The sequence below is a fragment of the Leptonychotes weddellii genome, chromosome 6 (genome assembly GCF_054177405.1).
Source record: "Leptonychotes weddellii isolate Sample4059 chromosome 6, ASM5417740v2, whole genome shotgun sequence".
In the NCBI taxonomy this organism is placed as follows: domain Eukaryota; kingdom Metazoa; phylum Chordata; class Mammalia; order Carnivora; family Phocidae; genus Leptonychotes; species Leptonychotes weddellii.
The window spans coordinates 134,699,941-134,719,256 of NC_138374.1; the positions used below are offsets into that span (position 1 = coordinate 134,699,941).

At 53.9% G+C, this 19,316-nt stretch overlaps 1 protein-coding gene across 1 annotated transcript; it reads left to right on the forward strand.

Moving 5' to 3' along the window:
* Positions 1-566: 566 nt before the first annotated feature.
* Positions 567-19,031, forward strand: CFAP45 (cilia and flagella associated protein 45). The gene is made up of 11 exons (XM_081825352.1): positions 567-1,261; positions 3,665-3,801; positions 5,620-5,764; positions 6,061-6,231; positions 7,309-7,487; positions 9,309-9,438; positions 12,547-12,693; positions 14,200-14,313; positions 14,913-15,106; positions 18,261-18,485; positions 18,843-19,031. The coding sequence occupies exons 1-11, from the start codon at positions 1,058-1,060 to the stop codon at positions 18,919-18,921; spliced, it is 1,725 nt and encodes a 574-aa protein (XP_081681478.1). The 5' UTR covers positions 567-1,057; the 3' UTR covers positions 18,922-19,031.
* The last annotated feature ends 285 nt before the right edge of the window (positions 19,032-19,316 follow it).

A 19,316-nucleotide genomic window follows, 5' to 3' on the forward strand; every position in this document is an offset into this window, starting at 1 on the left:
AGACCCCCAGTGGGTAGCTCATGCCGCCGAGACATCCCGGCTTAGAGAACTGGGGGACAGGTTGGCTCCTCCAAAGGGAGATTTGGGTCAGCTTTAGAGTAAGGTTGGAGCTGCCCCCAGTCCTCGCAGAAGTCACCTCCCGGAGACAGACTCCTCTCGGGGCTGAGCTGGGCTTTGGGAGGGGAGGGAGTACTAGTATTGCTAGCTGGAGGCAACAGAGCCAGAACTCTGACTTAAGTACAAGGGCATAGAGGGGGGTGGATTTTGGGGAGCTCCCCGGCTGGGAAACTGTGCTTGGGAAACGGGACAAAGGGAGGCACTGCAGCTGGAACCGGAGCCAAAATCACCACCCAGAGCGGGTCTGGCAAGGCCCCTGGCTGCACCGTGGCACGCCCAGCCCCGGCAGCTTTGTGGGGTGCTGCCGCGGGTCCCTACCACGCTGCCTCAGCCAGAGCTCCCCCGGGCTCTCCTGGCACCACCAGCTCCCCTCCATTCTCCGGCTCAGGGGATCCGATTGGTGAAGCCGAGGCCCTTTGCCCAGGCTCAGAAGGAGCGTATCTGGTGTTTTTAGCGTCTACAGTCAGAGATAGGCCTTATCTCAACTCATTAGATGAGGAATTCTCCCCAAATAGGAAGACACTGGCTGGTTAAAAGTGCATGCTTTTGGGGTCCCAGGAGTGAAAGCCGTGAAGCAATCACTCAGCCTTCATCCGCTGAACTTTACTGGGCACCAACTGTGAGCCAAGCAGCGGGAAGGTGCTTTTCCATCCTCAGTGTCCTCTGGTCCCCACCATAACCTTGGGAGCTTGTGGGGACACGGAGGATGTCAGATAGCGGTGTTAGTCGTGAAAGGGGCTCAGAGCTCAGGCCAAGAGGCTTGGAGGTGGGAGAGGATGCTACCTTTCCGGAGAGGCAGCCCACGTGGCCTCACAAGACAGTGTCCTTGTGGGAAATTGGGACCAGGATGACGATGACGTCCTCTTGCCATCCCCACTTCCCTCCTCCTCCCTTCTGTACCACACGATGACCTGGCCATCTTCAGTGTGGGGACGAGGAAATGCGAGGTGTTTCCCTTGCCCAGGGTCCAGTCGACCGCTCGGTACTGACGACCCGGCCTTTCTGCCTCTCCCTGCAGCCGCTAAGCACCACTGGCGTCCTGAGTTCGTCCTCCACCACTTCCAACAGGTCGAGGAATAGGGCTCGCTACCGGACCAAAGCCGTGAGCTCCGAGGTGGATGAGAGCCTCTTCGGAGGGGTCAAGGTAACCGTCACCCAGCCCCTCCAGGTAGCTGGCCCTGGGAGGCAGTGACCAGGACTGGTGTTGCTCGGGATGAAGCCAGTCACCCAGATGACTCTCAGAGGGAGACCCGAGCAGCCGGACGCTGGCATCTAGTGGGGCCCCTGTGATCAGGGGTACCTGGCCCCTCCACCCCTGCAATCTTCACATCTGCCCTGCATTTAAAATCTCTTGTGATGTCGAGGGGGGCTCTGCTGCAGAGAGCAGGTCGTTGCCCAGTGAGTGCCCCAGGATGAAGACGTGTGAGGGCCACGGACCGAGCTCACAGACCCGGAGCAACATATTGCCCCTCCATCCAAGAACAGCATCAGAGAAAACCACAGATCCTCCTCTCCCAGTTGCTCAACTAACAGGGTTCAGTAGCTTTGGGAAATCCCGAGCAGGTCTTCATGTGCAGGTGTTTTCCCCACTAAGAGGCCGACAGCTTCTTCTGTGTAGAGAAGGAGAGCTAGCGAGAGCATGACTTGGAATATTCTTGGTACACGGGAAGTGCAGCAGGTGAGAAGGAAGAGAGGCAAGGACGGAAGGAGAATGGGACATGGAGAGAGGGCAGTGAGAGACGGAGGGACAGAGTAAAGGACAGGAAAGATGCCAGGAGTGGTGTGAGTGCTGGTGGGAACTCCTGTGCATCCGGCAGGTGGTGGGAGCCCAGCGGATGTCCGTGCTCCTCGCTGTCCTCATTGTGAACCAAAAAGGACTCTCCAGGGGCATCTGGGTGGCTCAGTCGGCTGAGCGTCTGAGTCCTGGTTTTGGCTCTGGTCTGATCTCAGGGGTGTGAGATCAAGCCCACCGCCCCACCTCCAGCTCCGTGATCTGTGACCGGTAATCCGTGATCTGCGATCCTCGGGGAGTGTGATCCGTGACCCCAGGGAGTCTGCTTGGGGATTCTTTCTCCTGCTGCTTCTGCACCCCCTCCACTTGCGCGTGTGAGCGCTCTCTCTCTCAAGGAAATAAATAAATCTTTAAACAAACAAACAGGACCTTCCAGAGGGTTCGAGAAGGCACCTTTCTCCATTTATTTTTTTCTGATTTACTTATTTTTAAGATTTTATTTATTTATTTACTTGAGAGAGACAGTGAGGGAACACACACAGAGGGAGAAGCAGGCTCCCCGTTGAGCAGAGAGCCCGATGCTGGACTCGATCCCAGGACCCCCGGGATCACGACCAGAGCAGAAGGCAGACGCTTCACCAGCTTAACCAGCTGAGTCACCCAGGCGCCCCGCCTTTCTCCATTTAGAAGACGGCCATCTGCATCGGTTTTCCTATCCACAGGGACAGAATCGGAGGAATGCACCCTCACTTACAGACAGGTTTTGTTTTGGGCCCGTGGGGTGATGAAGGGTTTGGAAATGGCCGAGTTCTCCAGGAGTCGTCCAGCTGGGACAGCCGGAGGGGCAGTCAGAGAAATGCCTGTTCCGGGCCCTTTGGCCTCCTCGCTGGGGGAGCGGAAGTCTCTGAAGCGGCAGCAGGGGGCAGAAGCGGTCCGTGGCGCGCCTGAGTCGCGCCCTCTCGGAAGCAGATGGACTGCAGCTGGTGATAACACTCTGGGGACGGTCTGTGCAAAGGGCGAAGGGCGCTCAGGACCCGAAGGACCTGCACGACCTCCATGGAGGCAGGATCACGGTCGCTGCCTTCATGACAAATGAAATTCTCTCCTGCGTTCAAAATTTTCCTGAAATAAGTGCTTTCATTTTCTTATTACCTGACTCTTTCATGGTTGGAATATTTTGGAAAAAAAATCATACATTTAATATGTATGCCTTCTAATGCTGATTCCCTGACTTTCTAACCACATTCCATGTAAAAGCAGGTCTCCGCCAGGCCATTTGGCCATTTCTAACCTCCTCCATATGATTTTTTCGGGGGCGGGGGGGCCAAAGTAAATTAATCATAAGGAAGGATTAAAAATTCCAAATATCATGGATTGCATGAGTCTGTAACAAATCGTATTATCTCAAACCACGATGTGGGTCCAAGAGAGATCATTATTTCTTCTTTCATAAATCTTAAAGGGAGGAGAACCTAGAGACCCCAGATTTTCGTGCCTGATGGTTTCAGGTTAGCAATGGACACACACTAGCCACTCCCCTCCCCATCCTTCCAGGACTATTTGCACAAGACATGGGAAGGCCTTGTTCTCAGAGGCGCTGGTCAGTAAGAAGGCAGCCATATTCAAGGGCAGAGCAGCGTACTGCTTTCTCAGTGCCCTGGAAACTCTTGGTGGTCCCGCCATCTGGGCCGCAGTCAGCCTTTTCTGCCATTGGATGGGGCGGAAGAAACAGGGGAAGGCTGCCCTTGAAGAAGTTGGGACTGACCCGCAGGATGTGGGCTGACCAGCTTCTAAACCGGCTTCCTGACCCCACAGCCTCAGGCCCAGAGCGACAGCCCCATTGTGGTCCTCCGAGATAAGCATGCCATTCGGAAAACCCTCACTGCCCTGGGCTTGGAAAACAAGCCGGAGACCATCCAGCTCATCACCCGGGACATGGTCCGGGAACTCATGTGAGTACCCAGGGCTCAGGACCCTGCCTCCCCATCCCAGCCTGCACTTCTGCTGAGGACCTGTGCAGGGAGAGGGGCTATCTGATCTCCTCCAGATAGTCGAGCCCCACTTCCGTCCTATTCATCTCCCCTGTTCTCTTCCTAGCTCTCCTTCCTTGGCATCTTGGCCTCTCTTGTTGCTCCCCCTCTTGTATTGATTCTTGCCTTTGCCTTCGATCCCCCGCTTCTTCTTTTCCCCTGTCTCCTGGCTGCGGTGGGACTCATGGGACTGCGAGAGGGGCCGTGCTTGGTGGGTCCTCTCTGAGCCCCCCTTAGTGCTCTTGGTAAAGAGAAGTGGTCCAGATGAGTCAACTCCTTTGGCTGCACCAAGAATCCAAAGTAAAGGGAAACTGACCAGATGCTAATTGGCCCCCTGGCTTCTTCCCAGGCTCTGGGGCCAGAAGAGGAAATTCCCCGGGGCTCTTGGGTTCCTTTGGGACTGGCTCTGCGTGGCTTCCTGACTAGAGCTGCCCCCTTGCTCGGTGCCCCTGTGGTTTAGGTCTGTAGCTCAGCAGGGGGAACAGCTGTCGCTGGGGGCGGTGGGGGTTGGTTCCAGCTGCACTCTCTGAAACCGTCCTCCCAGCCCTGGTTCCACCCGCGGAGAACTCGAGCTCCCAGGAAGTGTTGTCTGTGTCATGAGCTGGGGCAGCGCGGCTGGGTCACGGCCCCAGGAGCGCAGTCTGGTCGGCCCTGGTGGCAAACGGCCATGCATGGTCCGCCTCCTGCAGCCGCTGGTGGGGCGAAGGAAGGGTTCCTTTTTGGGGTGGGCCAGATCGGTCCTGGTCATTGCAGGTGCCGGGCCAAGCCCCGGATCCACTCACTCATTCGGTCCTCCTCCTGAACTGCTCCCCACCACACACACACACACACACACACACACACACACACACACACACATGCATTTTATGAGATGAGGTTTCACTTCCTGCCTCAGATGGTCTGCGTCTCCTTGCCGTGTCCCTGTTAAATGGCCTCACCCAGAAGCAGCTTTATTCCCGGCCCGGGCTGCTCCTGCCGCCTCCACCTTCAGTGTATGTCATTTGTTTGTAATCATTATAATTAGCTATTGGTTTGCTGAATGTGCTGGGCGGATAGGAGGAGAGGTCCGCAGACATGCTTCTGACTGTTGTTGATGAGAGATTTTAATTAATATTTAGGGCTCAAAGCTTCTCTCTGGGCCGGATGGACAGGGATGCTTAGGTTTCTCACAGCATCCGTTTCAACCTTGTCTGGCGTCCCCCCTGCCCTTTTTATGTCATCCTTGAGGAATAAGCTATTTTTAAAGTCCAGTTCACCAGCGTGGTTTTGCGCTTTCCCTCTGGGCCCAGCCAGAGGCTAGGCGGCCACCGGGGCCAGCAGAGGCTGCATCCTGGAGGAGTGCGTGGTCCGCGCACAGGCCGTGCCCGGGGGTGGGAGGCACAGCCCAGGCCGTGACAGCAGAGCACGGTGGCCTCCGAGGAGGTCGGCTCTCGGCCTGGTGGGGGGATTGGCCTATGTGCACATGAGGGGCGGGGGAGGGTCTCTGATGGGTGCACCGAGAAGGTGACATGCACACTAGGTCTTTCAGCAAAAGTCCTAAAAATGTCTCTGCTTGGCCCATGCCTCATCTGGGACCCCTTCTCCCCAGTGGGCCGGTGGTGCAGCGGGCGGTCTCTCCCGCCATGGGGTGGCATCGTGGGACGCCAGCAGTGATGAGGGAGGGGCGGAGGGCCGAGCACCTGTGGTGCGGTGCTGAGAGCTTCCCGCTCCTCTCCACTGACTGTTCATCCCCTGGGGCAGCGTTCCCGCCAAGGATCCCTCTGGGGAGTCCCTCATCATGAGCCCTGAGGAGTTTGAACGCGTCAAATGGGCATCCCACGTGCTGACCAGAGAAGAGCTCGAGGCCAGGGAGCAGGCCTTCAAGAAGGAGAAGGAGGCCATCGTGGTAGCTGCCCTCCCCGAGCCCTGATCTCTGCAGATGGGAGGGGGGAGCTCTAGTCTGTGGGTCCTGGAAGGAGGCATGAATGTGTGCTTCATGGAGACCAGAGACGTGCTAGAGTGGACACCAGGTGTGGGAACAGCTGCGGGGCGGAGGACGGGTGAGGAGGAAGCCAGGCCGAGAAACTTCTGGGTTCTGCTAGCACGATGGGTGAAGCCACCTTGAGGGTCCTCCTGGGTGGCCTGTGGTAGCCGGGCCAGCACCCCGGGCAGTCCCCTACTGATCCAGACTGTCTCCCGTAGGACGCGGTGACCAAGCGCAAGAAGATCATGAAGCAGAAGGAAATGGTGTGGAGAAACAACAAGAAGCTCAGCGACCTAGAGGAGGTGGCCAAGGAGAGGGCCCAGAACCTCCTGCAGAGAGCCAACACCTTGCGCATGCAGCAGGAGGAGGAGCTCAAGGACATGAGCAAGGTGGGGACTTCGTTCCTCCCCTCCTCCCGCCCTCCTCTTAGGCTCTGGATGGCCTCAGCTCCAGATGGACTTGGGGCAAGGAGGGGGTGACGGGTGAGGGGCTGGTGGAGGGGGGAGTTGCTGTGGTCAGAGGGAGGACTGGCCTTGCCACATGCTGTCCGTGTGACCTTCAGCAAGTCACTCACCCGCCCTGGGCCTCATTTTCTTCATGTGTCAAACAAGAGTGGTAAAACTACTTAGCAGGGTGATTCTCGGGGTGAACTGAGCTTTGCCAAGTGAGGACCTGCCTTCCCTTTCTCTCCTGCCGGGAAACAGGCTTCTCCTGAGGAGCCCAAAGGGCTTCCTTTAGCTGAGAGCATGAAGACAAGAGGCCCGGGTGGATTTTTTGTTTCTCATTGGCATGTGGTTCACGTCCCAAGCACACGAACACCGCTGACTCCCAACCCCGTCATCTACACTTCTCTCCCAGGTTGATCTGTCCTCATGCCTCCTTTTATTTTCCAGAGCTTTCACTTGGTCGTTCTTATGGAAGGCTGTCCCCTGATGTGTCATGTTGGGCTCTTCCAGCTTAAAAAGTCTAGTCGCTTGGCCTCTGCACGAGTGGTTCAGTTTCCCTGAGAAGTAGAACAGAGGACCTAATGTTGGGGTTCATGGGTCCCTAAGGGGGACCTTGAACCTCTGAAGTTTTATGGAAATTTTATGTGTATGTATGTAAGTGAATCTTAAGGAGGACAGAGCCCATTGCTTTCTTCATATTCTCAAAGAGTGGTCCATGGCCCCCAAAACACGAAGACCCAATGCCCTGAGAGGTACTAGTGAGGCTTCTCCTTGCATAGGCTAGCACTCTTAGGAGCCAGTGAGTGTTCGCACAGGGCTACACTCAGGGAAGGGTGAGCACAGGAATGCTCTTGCTCTCCAGGGCTTGCGCATGGCTGTGCGCGGGTCCAGCACGCTCAGGAGTGCCCTGCTCCCATTTCTCCCCTCCAGCTTCCACACCCCATGGTGCATCCCTCCCCGTCCTTGTGCCTAGACCTGGTGCCACTGTGTCATTCCCCCTCCGCCCCCCCCCCCCCGCAGATCATCCTCAATGCCAAGTGCCATGCCATCCGGGATGCCCAAATCCTGGAGAAGCAGCTGATTCAAAGAGAATTGGATGCAGAGGAAAAGCGGTTGGATCAGATGATGGAGGTGGAACGACAGAGATCCATTCAAAGGCAGGAGGAGCTGGATAGGAAGAGGAGGGAGGAAAGAATCAGGTACAGCGGTGGTTTTGGCATCTCCCTCCCTGTCATTTCCATGGGTCTTTAGGTCCCAGTAGCCTTGCCAAGAGGGAACAGAGGAGAAATGGTCATTACTACCATCTACTATGATCTCAAAACCTTATGATGACATTCATAGAACCGCAGAGCTTCTCAAAGCTGATTCCTCAGATCATAACAGGTGCTTCACAGTCTGGCCCCAACGCAGCCTCGTTTCCTAGCTTTTCCTGCCATCCCTCTGTGGTTCCCCGTCCCCCAGCACGCCTGGACTCCTCACGGTTTATGCTTTTGTTGTTCCTTCTGCTTTGAATACTCTTCTCTTTCCTTTTCCCTTGGAAAATACTTTCTCTTCCTTTAGTATGTGGCTTTGCTGTCACCTCCCCTGGAAAGCTCTATCCCTTCAGCAGGCAGGCTCCGGGGTTCCTTTCTCTGTGTCCTGCCACACCATGTTTATACTCCAGCACATGGCTTCTCGCACTGGGGCTCTCTGGCCCTCACCAGACAGCATTCCTGTCTTGGTTCATTCCTGTAGCTCCTGGACCTAGCAGAGCGTTTGGCCTGTAGCAGGTGCTTAACACACGTTAGGGTGAAAAATTCAGTCCCCTTCCTTTTGCAGAAAAGGACAAGTAAATTTATCGGAGCAGGTTATTTACCAAATTTACCAGAGCAGGTAAAGTTACCAAAAGGACAAGTAGATTTACCAGAACAGGTAAATTATAGGCCCACAGTGTCCTAGGTCTAGAACATCAACCATATAATGTGAGAGTTACCTTGAACCACACTGACTGGCTCTGCTCTCTCCCCCTCTGATTCTGTGCTCTTGAACCATTCACCTCTGTGCTTCCCATAGGCAGCTGCTCGACTGTAGCAGGCTCCCCATAAATGTGGATTTAATGGCTAAGTGGCTCTTCATCTTCTGCATAAATAGCTCCAATTAAAGAAAAATCTCTGCCTCATCAGGCCACTCTAATGATCTGAGTTGGTCCTTATATTGAGCCCCAGCCTGCTTCCATGTAACTCTTTTACTCATTCCTCCTGTGTATTTCATCTGGAGTCATGAAGCCATTCAAGCGCTCCACCTGGATGGGAATCTCATTGTCCTTCCTCTCAATTCTACCCTAACCTGTGTCTTCTCTCATTCTCCCAGCCTTTACTCATACATCATGGGGTCTGGATGTGTCTAAGTTTATTGTCATCCCAACAACACATAGGGAATCACTGCCACCAGCAGGGATTGTAAACTCTGGGTTCTCTGCTATTTACTGCTGAGCAAGGGCATCGCTGAGTGCAGAGGCTTGTTCAGACCCAGGAGTGGGAGGTCCGTGGCACGTGAGATGGGGCATAAGATAGACAGCTAACGAAGTGGGTGTGGGAGGTGGGTGGGAGACAGGACACACTGGGTGCTAGCAGAGGCACGGGAGGAAGGAGAGGTCCTGGGCTTTCTGACTGCGAAGCTGGCTAGGAACCTAGCATCCCACGATTGCTCAGGGAGGGCTTGGGAGGCGGTAGGATTTCAGAAGCTCTTGACACACTGAAAGGCAGAATGTGCATTGCAGAGGTGCGGTGCACTCTTGGGCAAACAAATGAAGAAGGGGAGCCTCAAGAAGGGGAGCTTGGAAGAGGATCGGACAGCACCCTCATGACACCGGACACTCGAGAAGGACTTTGGTCTGGGCTCATGAAGAGTAGCGATGTGTAGGGGGTGCTTGTCCAATTGTCCCTGTGACACCTCCCATCTTGGGGGTTATTTGGGTGGAGGTTGGAGCAGAGGAACGTGGACGTGGGTTTCTAAGCCCCTGCGGTACTTCTCACTCCTAGAGGAAGACAGCACATTGTGGAACAGATGGAAAAGAACCAGGAGGAGCGGTCGCTGCTTGCCGAGCAGCGGGAGCAGGAGAGGGACCAGATGCTGGAGTACATGGAACAGCTCCAGGAGGAGGATCTAAGGGTAACACGCTGGACAGATAATGCCAAATTCCACCAGCAACAGCAACAAAGCTCTCCGAGATTTGGGGGTGTCAGGGTGTGGACTGATTTTCTGTCAGGCACATGCTCATTTCGCAACACCATCACCATCAGTTTTTATGGCCTTGTTGAATGTTCATTTGGCTGGGGGATGAACAGGGACTTGGACAGATTCTGTCCCTGCCTCCCGGGGACTTGGGGTCCGAGACCAACACATCTGTTGGCATGGACACAGAAAGGAAATATACAGCCATGTGCATTGCACACATAAACACAGGGATGTTTAATAGTCTTCCCGCACCTATTTAGGGATGTGATACACTTTGTAGTTGTCTTAGCTCTGTCTTAGGCTCAGGCTCCCTGCTGTTCCCTCACTCCAAGTACACAGCATCCGAACGTGGTTAATTGTGTGGAGGAGCCAAACCTTTTTTCTCCGTTCGTCTAGGTAAAATCAATAGGCATATCCACTGCAAAAGAAATGATGACATACTTGCCCAAAACCAAGTAGACTTAAAGAAACCCTCTTCTGTTTGCCCGCTCCGGTCTGTTGCAATACATAAAGGCCAGTCGCACAGTGCGGGGGCAAGGGGAGCCTTTGGGGTGCTTATTCTTTCTGCCCCCCCTCAGTTTTTTACCTTTGAAAATTTTTGTTCACACAGACAAGTTGAAAGAATTGTATATATCACATCCATCCGTGTTCCACCTAGATTTCATAATTGTGAATCTGCCATAGTTGTTTGTCTCTTTTGGGGGCTTATATGTATTCTGTTACTGTTAAACTCTTTGACAGCAGATACCTTGAGACTTTGCTACTAAATGGTTCAGCCCTTATTTCGGAAGAACAAAGATGCTCTCTTACCAGTCATCAGTACTGGTATCTCATCCCCTCGTGAAAAATTGGAATCCAGTGATTCTGTCATATCATTTAATACTTAATCCACATTCAGATTTCCCCAAGTGTTCCAAAAATGTATTTTCAGTTTTCTTTTTTTCAACCAAGATCCAATCAAGGTCCCTGCCTTGCATTCACTTAAGCCTCTTTCATGTGCTTCGACCTAGAAGAGTTCTCGTTCCTTCCTTCCTTGATTTTTTTGGCACTGGTTTTGTGAGGGACCCAGGCAAGTTGACTTGAAGCGTTTCCCCCATTCTGATCTGTCAGATTATTTCCTCATGGTGTCATTTAACTGGTGGGACCTGTATTCCTGATTTTTTTCTCCTCTTTCCCCACGTTAATGGACGATTGGGTTGTCATCCCCCAGTGATTTGATGATGGTTGGAACCAACAAAAACAACGACCTGAAAAGTAAATAAATAGGCAAAGAAGTAGGTCAATGCATGATGGTATATATGTCCTAGATCAGTGTTCAGCAGGTTTTCTCCTTGTGCTGGTCAATGGGATTAAATAATGGGTACTGATGGCAGGCCTAAATCTGGTGGGAAGCAGGTAGAAAGGAAAGGAAGAAAGGGAGAAGGGGAAGGGAGTGGAGAGTCACTGGGCCAGGTGGGGTAAGTGGGGAGAGTGAGGGAATGCTGGCCGCCGTGACTCACGCACCACAGCCGGGTGGGAGGCAGTGGGTGCTGTGTCGATCTGGTGCCGAAGGCGTTCCGGGAGGCCTGGACGTGGCTGTGAGTCCAGCTCGGGGAGAGCCAGCAGAGTTGTCTTGGATGAGTCAGGGCAGAAGCTGGGCTGAGAAGCAGCTGGAAGTCTCGGGTGGGGCATAGCCTTTGAGGGATGGAGGGAGCTGGAAACGGTGTGTGTGGGGAGTTGATGGGTGGAAGAATTTGAAGGAAAGAGGTGGAGACTGATGGGAGGATATAGGTAGGCCAGCTGCATAAGATTCTACGTTGGGACCTGAGAATGTGCTCGCTCCGATCTTCGGGCTTTGAAAGGCTCAGGCTCCTTCCTTAGAAGGGATCTTGTCACTCAGGGTCACACTGGCACCCTGTCCTCCATCATTCATTGTCTTTCTCTGTGTCTACCATTTTTTTTCCCCTTCTTCTCCCATGCCACTCACTTTGGTTCCCCCTTGCCCTGTTTTAGTTGATTATTTGCTGTTTTCCTCTCATTGGGCTACACATATTGCCAGGGAAGACAGGAAGTGTGACATGGTCCCCGTCCTCTGGCAGGGACAGGATGAACACACAGGAATGAATGGGGACCTACAAGGCAGGGCCTAACCAAATCCCAGGAGGCGTGGCACCGTCTTACGTGCAGAGGGGATTCAGAAATCAAGAGAGAACTGGAAGTTGGGGCAATCTTCCCGAGAAGATTGGAACTTTAATTTAGAAAGACCAGGTTTCGGGGCGCCTGGGTGGCTCAGTCATTAGGCGTCTGCCTTCGGCTCAGGTCATGATCCCAGGGTCCTGGGATCGAACCCCGCATTGGGCTCCTTGCTCCGCGGGAGGCCTGCTTCTCCCTCTCCCACTCCCCCTGCTTGTGTTCCTTCTCTCGCTGTGTCTCTCTCTGTCAAATAAATAAATAAATAAATAAAAAATAAAATCTAGAAAGACCAGGTTTCAAAATTCTGGCACTGGATTTTGTTAGCTGGATGGCCCTGGACAAATAAATTTGGGGCCTCAGTATCTTCATCTGCATGAGAGAGAGAACAAATTCTACCTTTCAGGGTTTGGGGATGTATTTGGGTTTCAGAGATAGGCTATATAAAGGGCCCAGTGAATAGAAAATACTCAATTAGCAATACTTTATTATTTCAATCATCACTATGGAATAGAGACCAGAAGCTAGGGTTTGACGAAGAGAGGGAAATTGAAGGCAGGAGAAAAGACCAGCAACAATGGGTAGGACTTCTCATGACATGTGGGAGACACCGGGGAGAATTTTAAGAGCCTCCACTTCCCCAAGAGTGTATAGAAATCATCCGAGTCGGGTTGCCACCAGCCACGTGAGTGCAGACTGCAAAGAGGCCATTTGGCTGCGAGGGGTCATTGGTGAGGCTTGACCAGAGGCTAGCGGCGGCAGCTGGCCTGCAGATGGGGCACGTGCCCCTGCCTCTGTGTCTCTGTCCTTATGGGCCAGTGTCTCTGGGTCTTGTCCCCTCCTACTTGGAGGCTCTTTTCCTTCTGATGGCAGGACATGGAACGGAGGCACCAGCAAAAACTAAAGATGCAAGCTGAGATTAAGCGCATTAATGACGAAAACCAGAAACAGAAGGCAGAGCTGCTGGCTCAGGAGAAACTGGCAGACCAGATGGTGATGGAGTTCACCAAGAAGAAGATGGTAGGTTTCTGATGCCTGGGACTTCTGGCCATGGGGAGCGGCAGGCCTGAGATCTAGGGGACTCACGACAGGAAGCCATGTGTCCATTCCAGAATTCATGTCCTTCGTTCAAGGGACTGGCTCCTTCTTCTCTTCATCTTGGCCACTGGTTCATTAATAGAGAGTAGGCTGGAAGGGACACCCAAATTAGGATGTTATACCCTTGTTAACATCTTTGATTAGAAGTTGGATGAAGGTCAGGTACAAACTGGGAAGAAAATGAAAACTACTGGGGAAAGGAAAGTTTTTGTGGATTCCTCATGGAATGCATAATTACATCCCCAGTGATCACGGGTCACCTGCCCCATAAATTTCTTGTGAAAATTCCTGTACTGGGCATCCTGTACTGGGGGCTAGACTCTGAGAGTAGAGCTTCTCCCACCGCTGCTGTGGAAGCTGTCAGCATAAATGCATCGCGGGGCAGAGAGTGACCCTGCTCATGGTGAATGGGGAGATGCTGCTCATGCTGCGCGGACTCACTCAGGAGCCAGGCTGAGTAACGGAGTGATTGGGGGCAGTGCGGAATGGGGGTGAAAAAGCTTCTAAGCCCAGTTTAGATGGAGTGGTGGTCTCTGTTCTTGCAGCTGGGGCTGCCCCGTTAGAGCTAAGGGCAGAGATTGGTTGTGGATACCTCCGGAGTTCCCTACCCTGCCATCCAGTGCGAGGTGGAACAGAGACCAGCTTTGACACACAGCCCCTGTGCATAGCTCACAAGTAGGCAACTCACTGGGCTGCCCAGGAGTCTGGGCGGGTAGAACGATGGCTATGGAACATTATGGGAACGGAGATCACATTTCCACCCAGGTCAAGCCATTAGTCTTATGACTACCCAAGAATGGTAGTTGGGAGGCTGGGTTTGGGAAGATTTTAGGGCTATGTCTGTTCTTCCAGTGAAGTGGCAAAGGGAGCTAACTTTGATGGTTCACTCCTTGCGTATCTGCTAACCACAGTGGAACTGCCCAAAGCATGGTTGGCCATTTGCCCAGGGACTAATGAGGTAACTTCCACCTGCTGCACTTTACAAGACAGGCAGGGTGCCACAGTTGTTACTTGCAGAAACGTGGCCCAGTGGCCTTGCAACTTAGACATTGTCTGCCATACAATGGAAGGAGCATGAAGGCTGGGCTTGGGATACCTGCGTTCAAATCCTCTTTGGTTGTTGACTAGCTATGCGATATTGGGCAGGACCCTTGATCTGAATGAATGTCAGTTTCCTCGTCTATAATACCTGTCCCATGAAATGTAGTAGGGGCCCTCTGGGATCATATAGGAGGAAGCATTTGGTAAACAATGAAGGATTTTGCAATGCTAATTGACTTTATTCATGCATTGCTAGTTATTTTGCCCTACCTTAAAAAGAGTCAGGGAGTGATATGGGAGATACTGGACAGACTGTGGCAGGGACTTCGTTTCTCTGCAAGGCTGGGGCAACGGGAGCTGCTCTACAAGACCTTTTCTTCCTGGCAGGCTCGAGAAGCAGAGTTTGAGGCTGAGCAGGAGAGAATACGGAGGGAGAAAGAGAAGGAGATCGCCCGTCTGAGGGCCATGCAGGAGAAGGCCCAGGATTACCAGGCAGAGCAGGTACCTTCTTGGTCTCGGCTTCCTTGGGGCTCCCCAGCTCCCTTAACTATTCCCTTGACAGCCTGCAAAACCGACCGGGCGGACAGAGATGCGGAAGGGGGTGGGGCGTGCTGGTTACCTAGACTTGAGTCGTCTGAGGGCTAAGGGGTGAGCTGCCCCCAGTGCTTGCGGCAATGAGGACTGCTCAGGGCATTATGTGCTGAAGGTTCAAGAGAAAGCTTTTGGCTGCCACGTGAAGAACTTTCAACTGTAACTATCACTGAACTGTGTCACCAGGGGAACTGTGGCATCTCCATCATTAGCAGTTTTTAAAATGAGAGGCGACTGTAGGACCGCCTGGAGGTGTTGGAGGTGTAGGGAAAGAATTGGGATCAGCGGTGGGGGAGGACAAGCCAAGAACCCCCAGGGTATCTTCCGACCAGAAAGTTCTACAAGATTCCATGTACGCTTTCCCGCGACAGTCTTGCTGCCAGAGAAATGCACGGCACTCCTCAAAGAGGGCTGTGTCAGAGCCTGCAGTCGGGGTCTTCCTAAGGTACCCGGTCAGTTCCGAGGTCGGTTTGCACCCTCGCGGGTCTCCCCACCTTCTCCTTTCCCAGGACGCCTTGCGGGCCAAGCGCAACCAGGAGGTTGCAGACAGGGAGTGGCGCAGAAAGGAAAAGGAAAATGCGCAGAAGAAGGTGGAGACAGAAGCCAAACTGCGCAAAAGCCGGTTGGAGCAGGTGGCTTTCAAGGAGCACACTCTGGCCGTTCAGGTGCAACGGGACCGGGATGAGTTCGAGAGGATTCTTCGGTAGGTGGGGCTGGGCACCTCGGCTTCCTTTCCTTGTACTGTGGCAGGGATGGCCCCTACTGGGCGGAGAGAACTTGCCGGCATGTCCACAGACAGATGTGCATTCATCTTGCCTGGGATGGCGGAGTCATTCCAGCTAGATGCAGAGCTGAAATGCACAAAGACAAGAACTGAGAGCCAAGAATTTTCTGATTAGGGATTTGGAAGACTGCACCTTGACATAGCTAAGGAATTGGGTATTATCGGGATTATTTGTCCCGGAGGATTAAAGGTGTAAGTAAAAGTATGTGTCTGGTCCCTCTGCCCTCCCCTGCCGCCATGTCCCCCTGTAAGTTAGGGATGAAGCTGCAGCCGGGAGGTCGAGGAGAGACAGAAAGAACTTCAAACACCAAGGCTGTGGGTCACTGGGGAAGAGCCTGGGTTGGGGGCTGGGGTCTTTGCCATTCATTTGATAAATATGTTTTAAGCGCATAAATTCAAGACTCTGTGCTGGATGCTTCAGGAGACATTAGAGGTGAACAAAATGCTGTCCTTGCCAGTTCATGTGGGAGGATGTGGGAGACTCATATTTGGATGGACCTCACCTATATTTATCCATCTTGCCTGCCTTGCCAACCCTTCATCCTTTTATTTTTGTTCCCTTTTGGCTCAGTGAAAATTCCCACCCATAAGTGGAAGTGAAGTGTTCACATCTGTCACTTTCCCCGCCCCGCGTCCACCCCCAGAGCTGCCGGCAGCCACAGCTGCTTTGGCGTCTCTCAGTCTGATCTGCCACCACCAGACCCGGCCCCGGGGGTGTCCCCCTGGCACTGTTCTGGACAAACTGGGAATGACTCCTTTCTTGCTCTGGTTCAGACTCTGTAAGATCAGAAGCTTTCAAAGGGAACAAACAAAACAAAATTGGAATGGGGGGTGTAGATACAAAATAACAGAAATTACGTTCAGGTAAGTGGAGAGTCAGTGGTGCAGCCCGGCTTTCTGGTCTACCTGCTCTCGGTCCTTGGCACCACCCCAGGTACTTGCATATGCCAGACCAGACCTGGGCCCCCACCCAAGACCCACGAGCCAGAGGCAGAGCAGACCTGTAGGAACCTCTGCCCTTGTCAGAGCCAGGTTCCTGGTCTCTTATTGGACCGTGGGCCCCCAGCCTGTCCCCACCAGCTGTGGTGCCCTTTGGCTCCGTAGCTTTGCCTGCCCACAAGGGTCGTGCCATGGTCCCTGGAAACCTTCTGAAGGAAGTGGCTTCCTTAACAGCCCCACAGATTCCGCCCCTGGGCTCCAGACTACCTCTCAGATGTCTGCCCTCACCAGCCTGTATGCCCTTGGACACCTGTGTTGCCTTTAGCAGGCACTAATAAATATTAATGGGAAGAAATTAAGGGTCCTACTTCTGCCACTGACCCATTTGTCCCTTCTTTGCTTTGTTTGCCCAAAGCATGTGCACTAGCCAGTTATTAAAGTGAGACCAGCCCTTTGGAGACGTTCAGCTTCACCCGATGTTCTAGGTTAGCATTTAGACCTGCTGTCTCCAGGGCCATGTGACCACCAGGGCGGGTTTCTTTTAGCTCTAGGAGCGTCTCTGCTGTAGCCAGCAATCCAACTTTTCCTCCTTCAAAAGCATGACCTCGTAGATGGCCTCTGTATGTGCTTCCTGCTTCTGGAGAGAGGGATGCCTTTGCCTGGGAGCCCACTGACTAAGCAGAGATAGCTGACCTACCCTACCCGGTGGCTCTCAGAAACACCCGGCAGCTCACATAAAGTCCTGTGGCCCGGGCTCCACCCCCACAGATTCTGATGTAACTGGTCTGGGGTGAGGCCCTGGGCAGCAGCAGGTTTTGGAAGCTCCCGGGTGACTGTAGTGCAGTCAGGCTCCAAGGTCACGGCTATAACCCTATGAAGTGACCAGGCTCGCCCCATTCAGATTTCCAGCTGCCCAGGGGTTCCCTAGTGACACATGCAGGCTCCCGTTTCCAGCCTGTTTTGCCTGAGGTGAAACAACAGAACCCCATTCTCTGTATAGGAAAATACAAGGGCAAGCGAGGAGGTGTGGTTTCTTGCTATCACGGGGGCGTCTGAGTGGTTGGGGTTGGAGTATAAATGGAGAGGGGTGAGGAAGTCGGCAGGTGTCTCCGGGCAGACTGGGGGGCCCTGTGGCAGGTGCAGGTGACCGCAGGTGTGCGGGAGTTACCGAGAGTTGAGACGACACTGGTGTTTCTCGGGGCCGGGGAGATGGCTGGCCAGAGGGAAGTGAATAAGTGACATGGTGCTTTTCGGAGCTTTGTGGGGTACCAGTGCCCTCAGGGCAGGGAGCAGGTGAGAAATCCCTGCCCAAGATGATTTTACACATTGTTCTCGTTTTTGGTTATGTCGAGAAAGAACTAAGATGACTGCTCAGGGTGGCCGAGCTCAGCGCTTCCCCTGAGATGTGGATACATTTCATTTGAGGTTTTTTGGAGCCTGTCTGGCCCACATTGGCCGCTTTCTCCAGGATATCAGGGCCCGTGAAAATCCCCTTGCAAAGAGGCTCCTATGAGGAATCTGGAGAGCTGGAGAGCCGGAGCACTAAGAGGCCCCAGGGACAACTCCTTCTTTCTTCCAGCAAGTAGGAGAGCTAGCTTTACCAACACCAGCACTTGTCACTTCTGAGCATCCCCTTTGCAGTTTTGTTAATGTCATTAGTATTGTTCGTGGGAAGGCAGAAAGGGAGAGAGAGAAAGAAGGATATCTTAGAACCAGCTAGAGAGGAGCTGTGCATCGTTGCAAAAGAGAAGGCTGGAATAAAATAGCTTCCAGTGGGTGAAACCCTGAGTACAGGCCAGCTACATAATTTGCAGGGCCTGGGGGATCCCTTGTTCAAAAAATATTAAGAATTTCAAAACGGTGACGGAACAGAATGAAAGCAAGCACGGGGCCCGTCTAAGCATGCCCCTGACATGGAGTGCCCACGGCGCCGGGCCTGGCTGAGGAGAGGGGCAGCATGCATGGAGGCGGCCTGGAGGCTGGTCTCTGAGCCTCAGAAGAGGGTGGGAGTGTGCAGGCCTGTGGTCTCTGAAGCATGTTCCCTGGAGAAGCCCTTCCAGAAGGCTTTCTCAGTGCCTCTCCTCGCTGGGCCAGCTCGGCCTAGTCCATTCGGCAACCGGTGTCCCCGCTCCAGGGCTCAGAGAGAGCAGATTGAGAAGGAGCGGCTGGAGGAGGAGAAAAAGGCCACCGAGCGCTTACGGCATGCCAATGAGCTCAGGCGCCAGGTACGTGAGAACCAGCAGAAGCAGGTGCAGGACCGCATTGCCACCTTCGAGGAGGGCCAGCGCCTCAAAGAGGAGGCCCAGAAGCGGCGTGAGCGCATTGATGACATCAAGAAGAGAAAGATTGAAGAGCTGAGGTGCGCTGCAATCCCTGCGGCCCACCTCCCCTCCCCTTCCCCGAGGGCAGGGCGTGTGGGAGTCAGGGGCCCGGAGGGAGGTGGCAGGCGCTCTGGGAAGGCCCCTTCTCCTGACTAAAGGCTCACACAGGTTGTTGCCCCCTGCAGGGGGCTCCCTCTGAAGGCTCTGGGACTGGGGCTGCCTGGCTCTGTGGGAGCTCCGAGGCAGGGGGCTAGAGCCTTGAGGGGAATGTGTTTGGGGGACGGATTGTGGGAGCAGGGGTGGGGGTGCGGGCCCCCCGGTTCCAGGGCCCGCTTCCTGCTGCCTCCTCTCTGGTCCCATGCCCCCCTCACACCCGCCCTGTGTCCCCCCTGCAGAGCCACCGGCCTTCCTGAGAAGTACTGCATTGAAGCGGAGCGCAAAGCTAACATCCAGCCAGCCGCCTCTGTGAAATGAGGGGAGTCTCCGTGTCCCCAGGGGTGCCTGCAGGGGACAGGCTCTGCCCAGTCTCTGGGCATCCATAACTGCCGCTAACCTAGACATTTTATAGTTACAGATTAAATTTATTCCACTTCATTAAGCAACAGCCCAGCTTTCTTGGGGGGCGGGGGGCTGTGGCTGCTGAGGACATATGAGCTGCGAGCCCAGTGGGCTATGGGAGCCGGGGCCGTGGGCGATGTGATGCTCTGGGGGAGATGGCAGGGTGCTCCCTGCTGGTGGTCCCTCCTAGTTTCACGGGCCCTTGCCCTGCATCCCCTGGCTTTTTTGGGGCCCTGGGGGTGTTGCCTTCCTGTCCACCTTCAGCACGGCCTTGCTCTGGCCCTATTCCAAGTCCAGTTCCGAGGCATTTC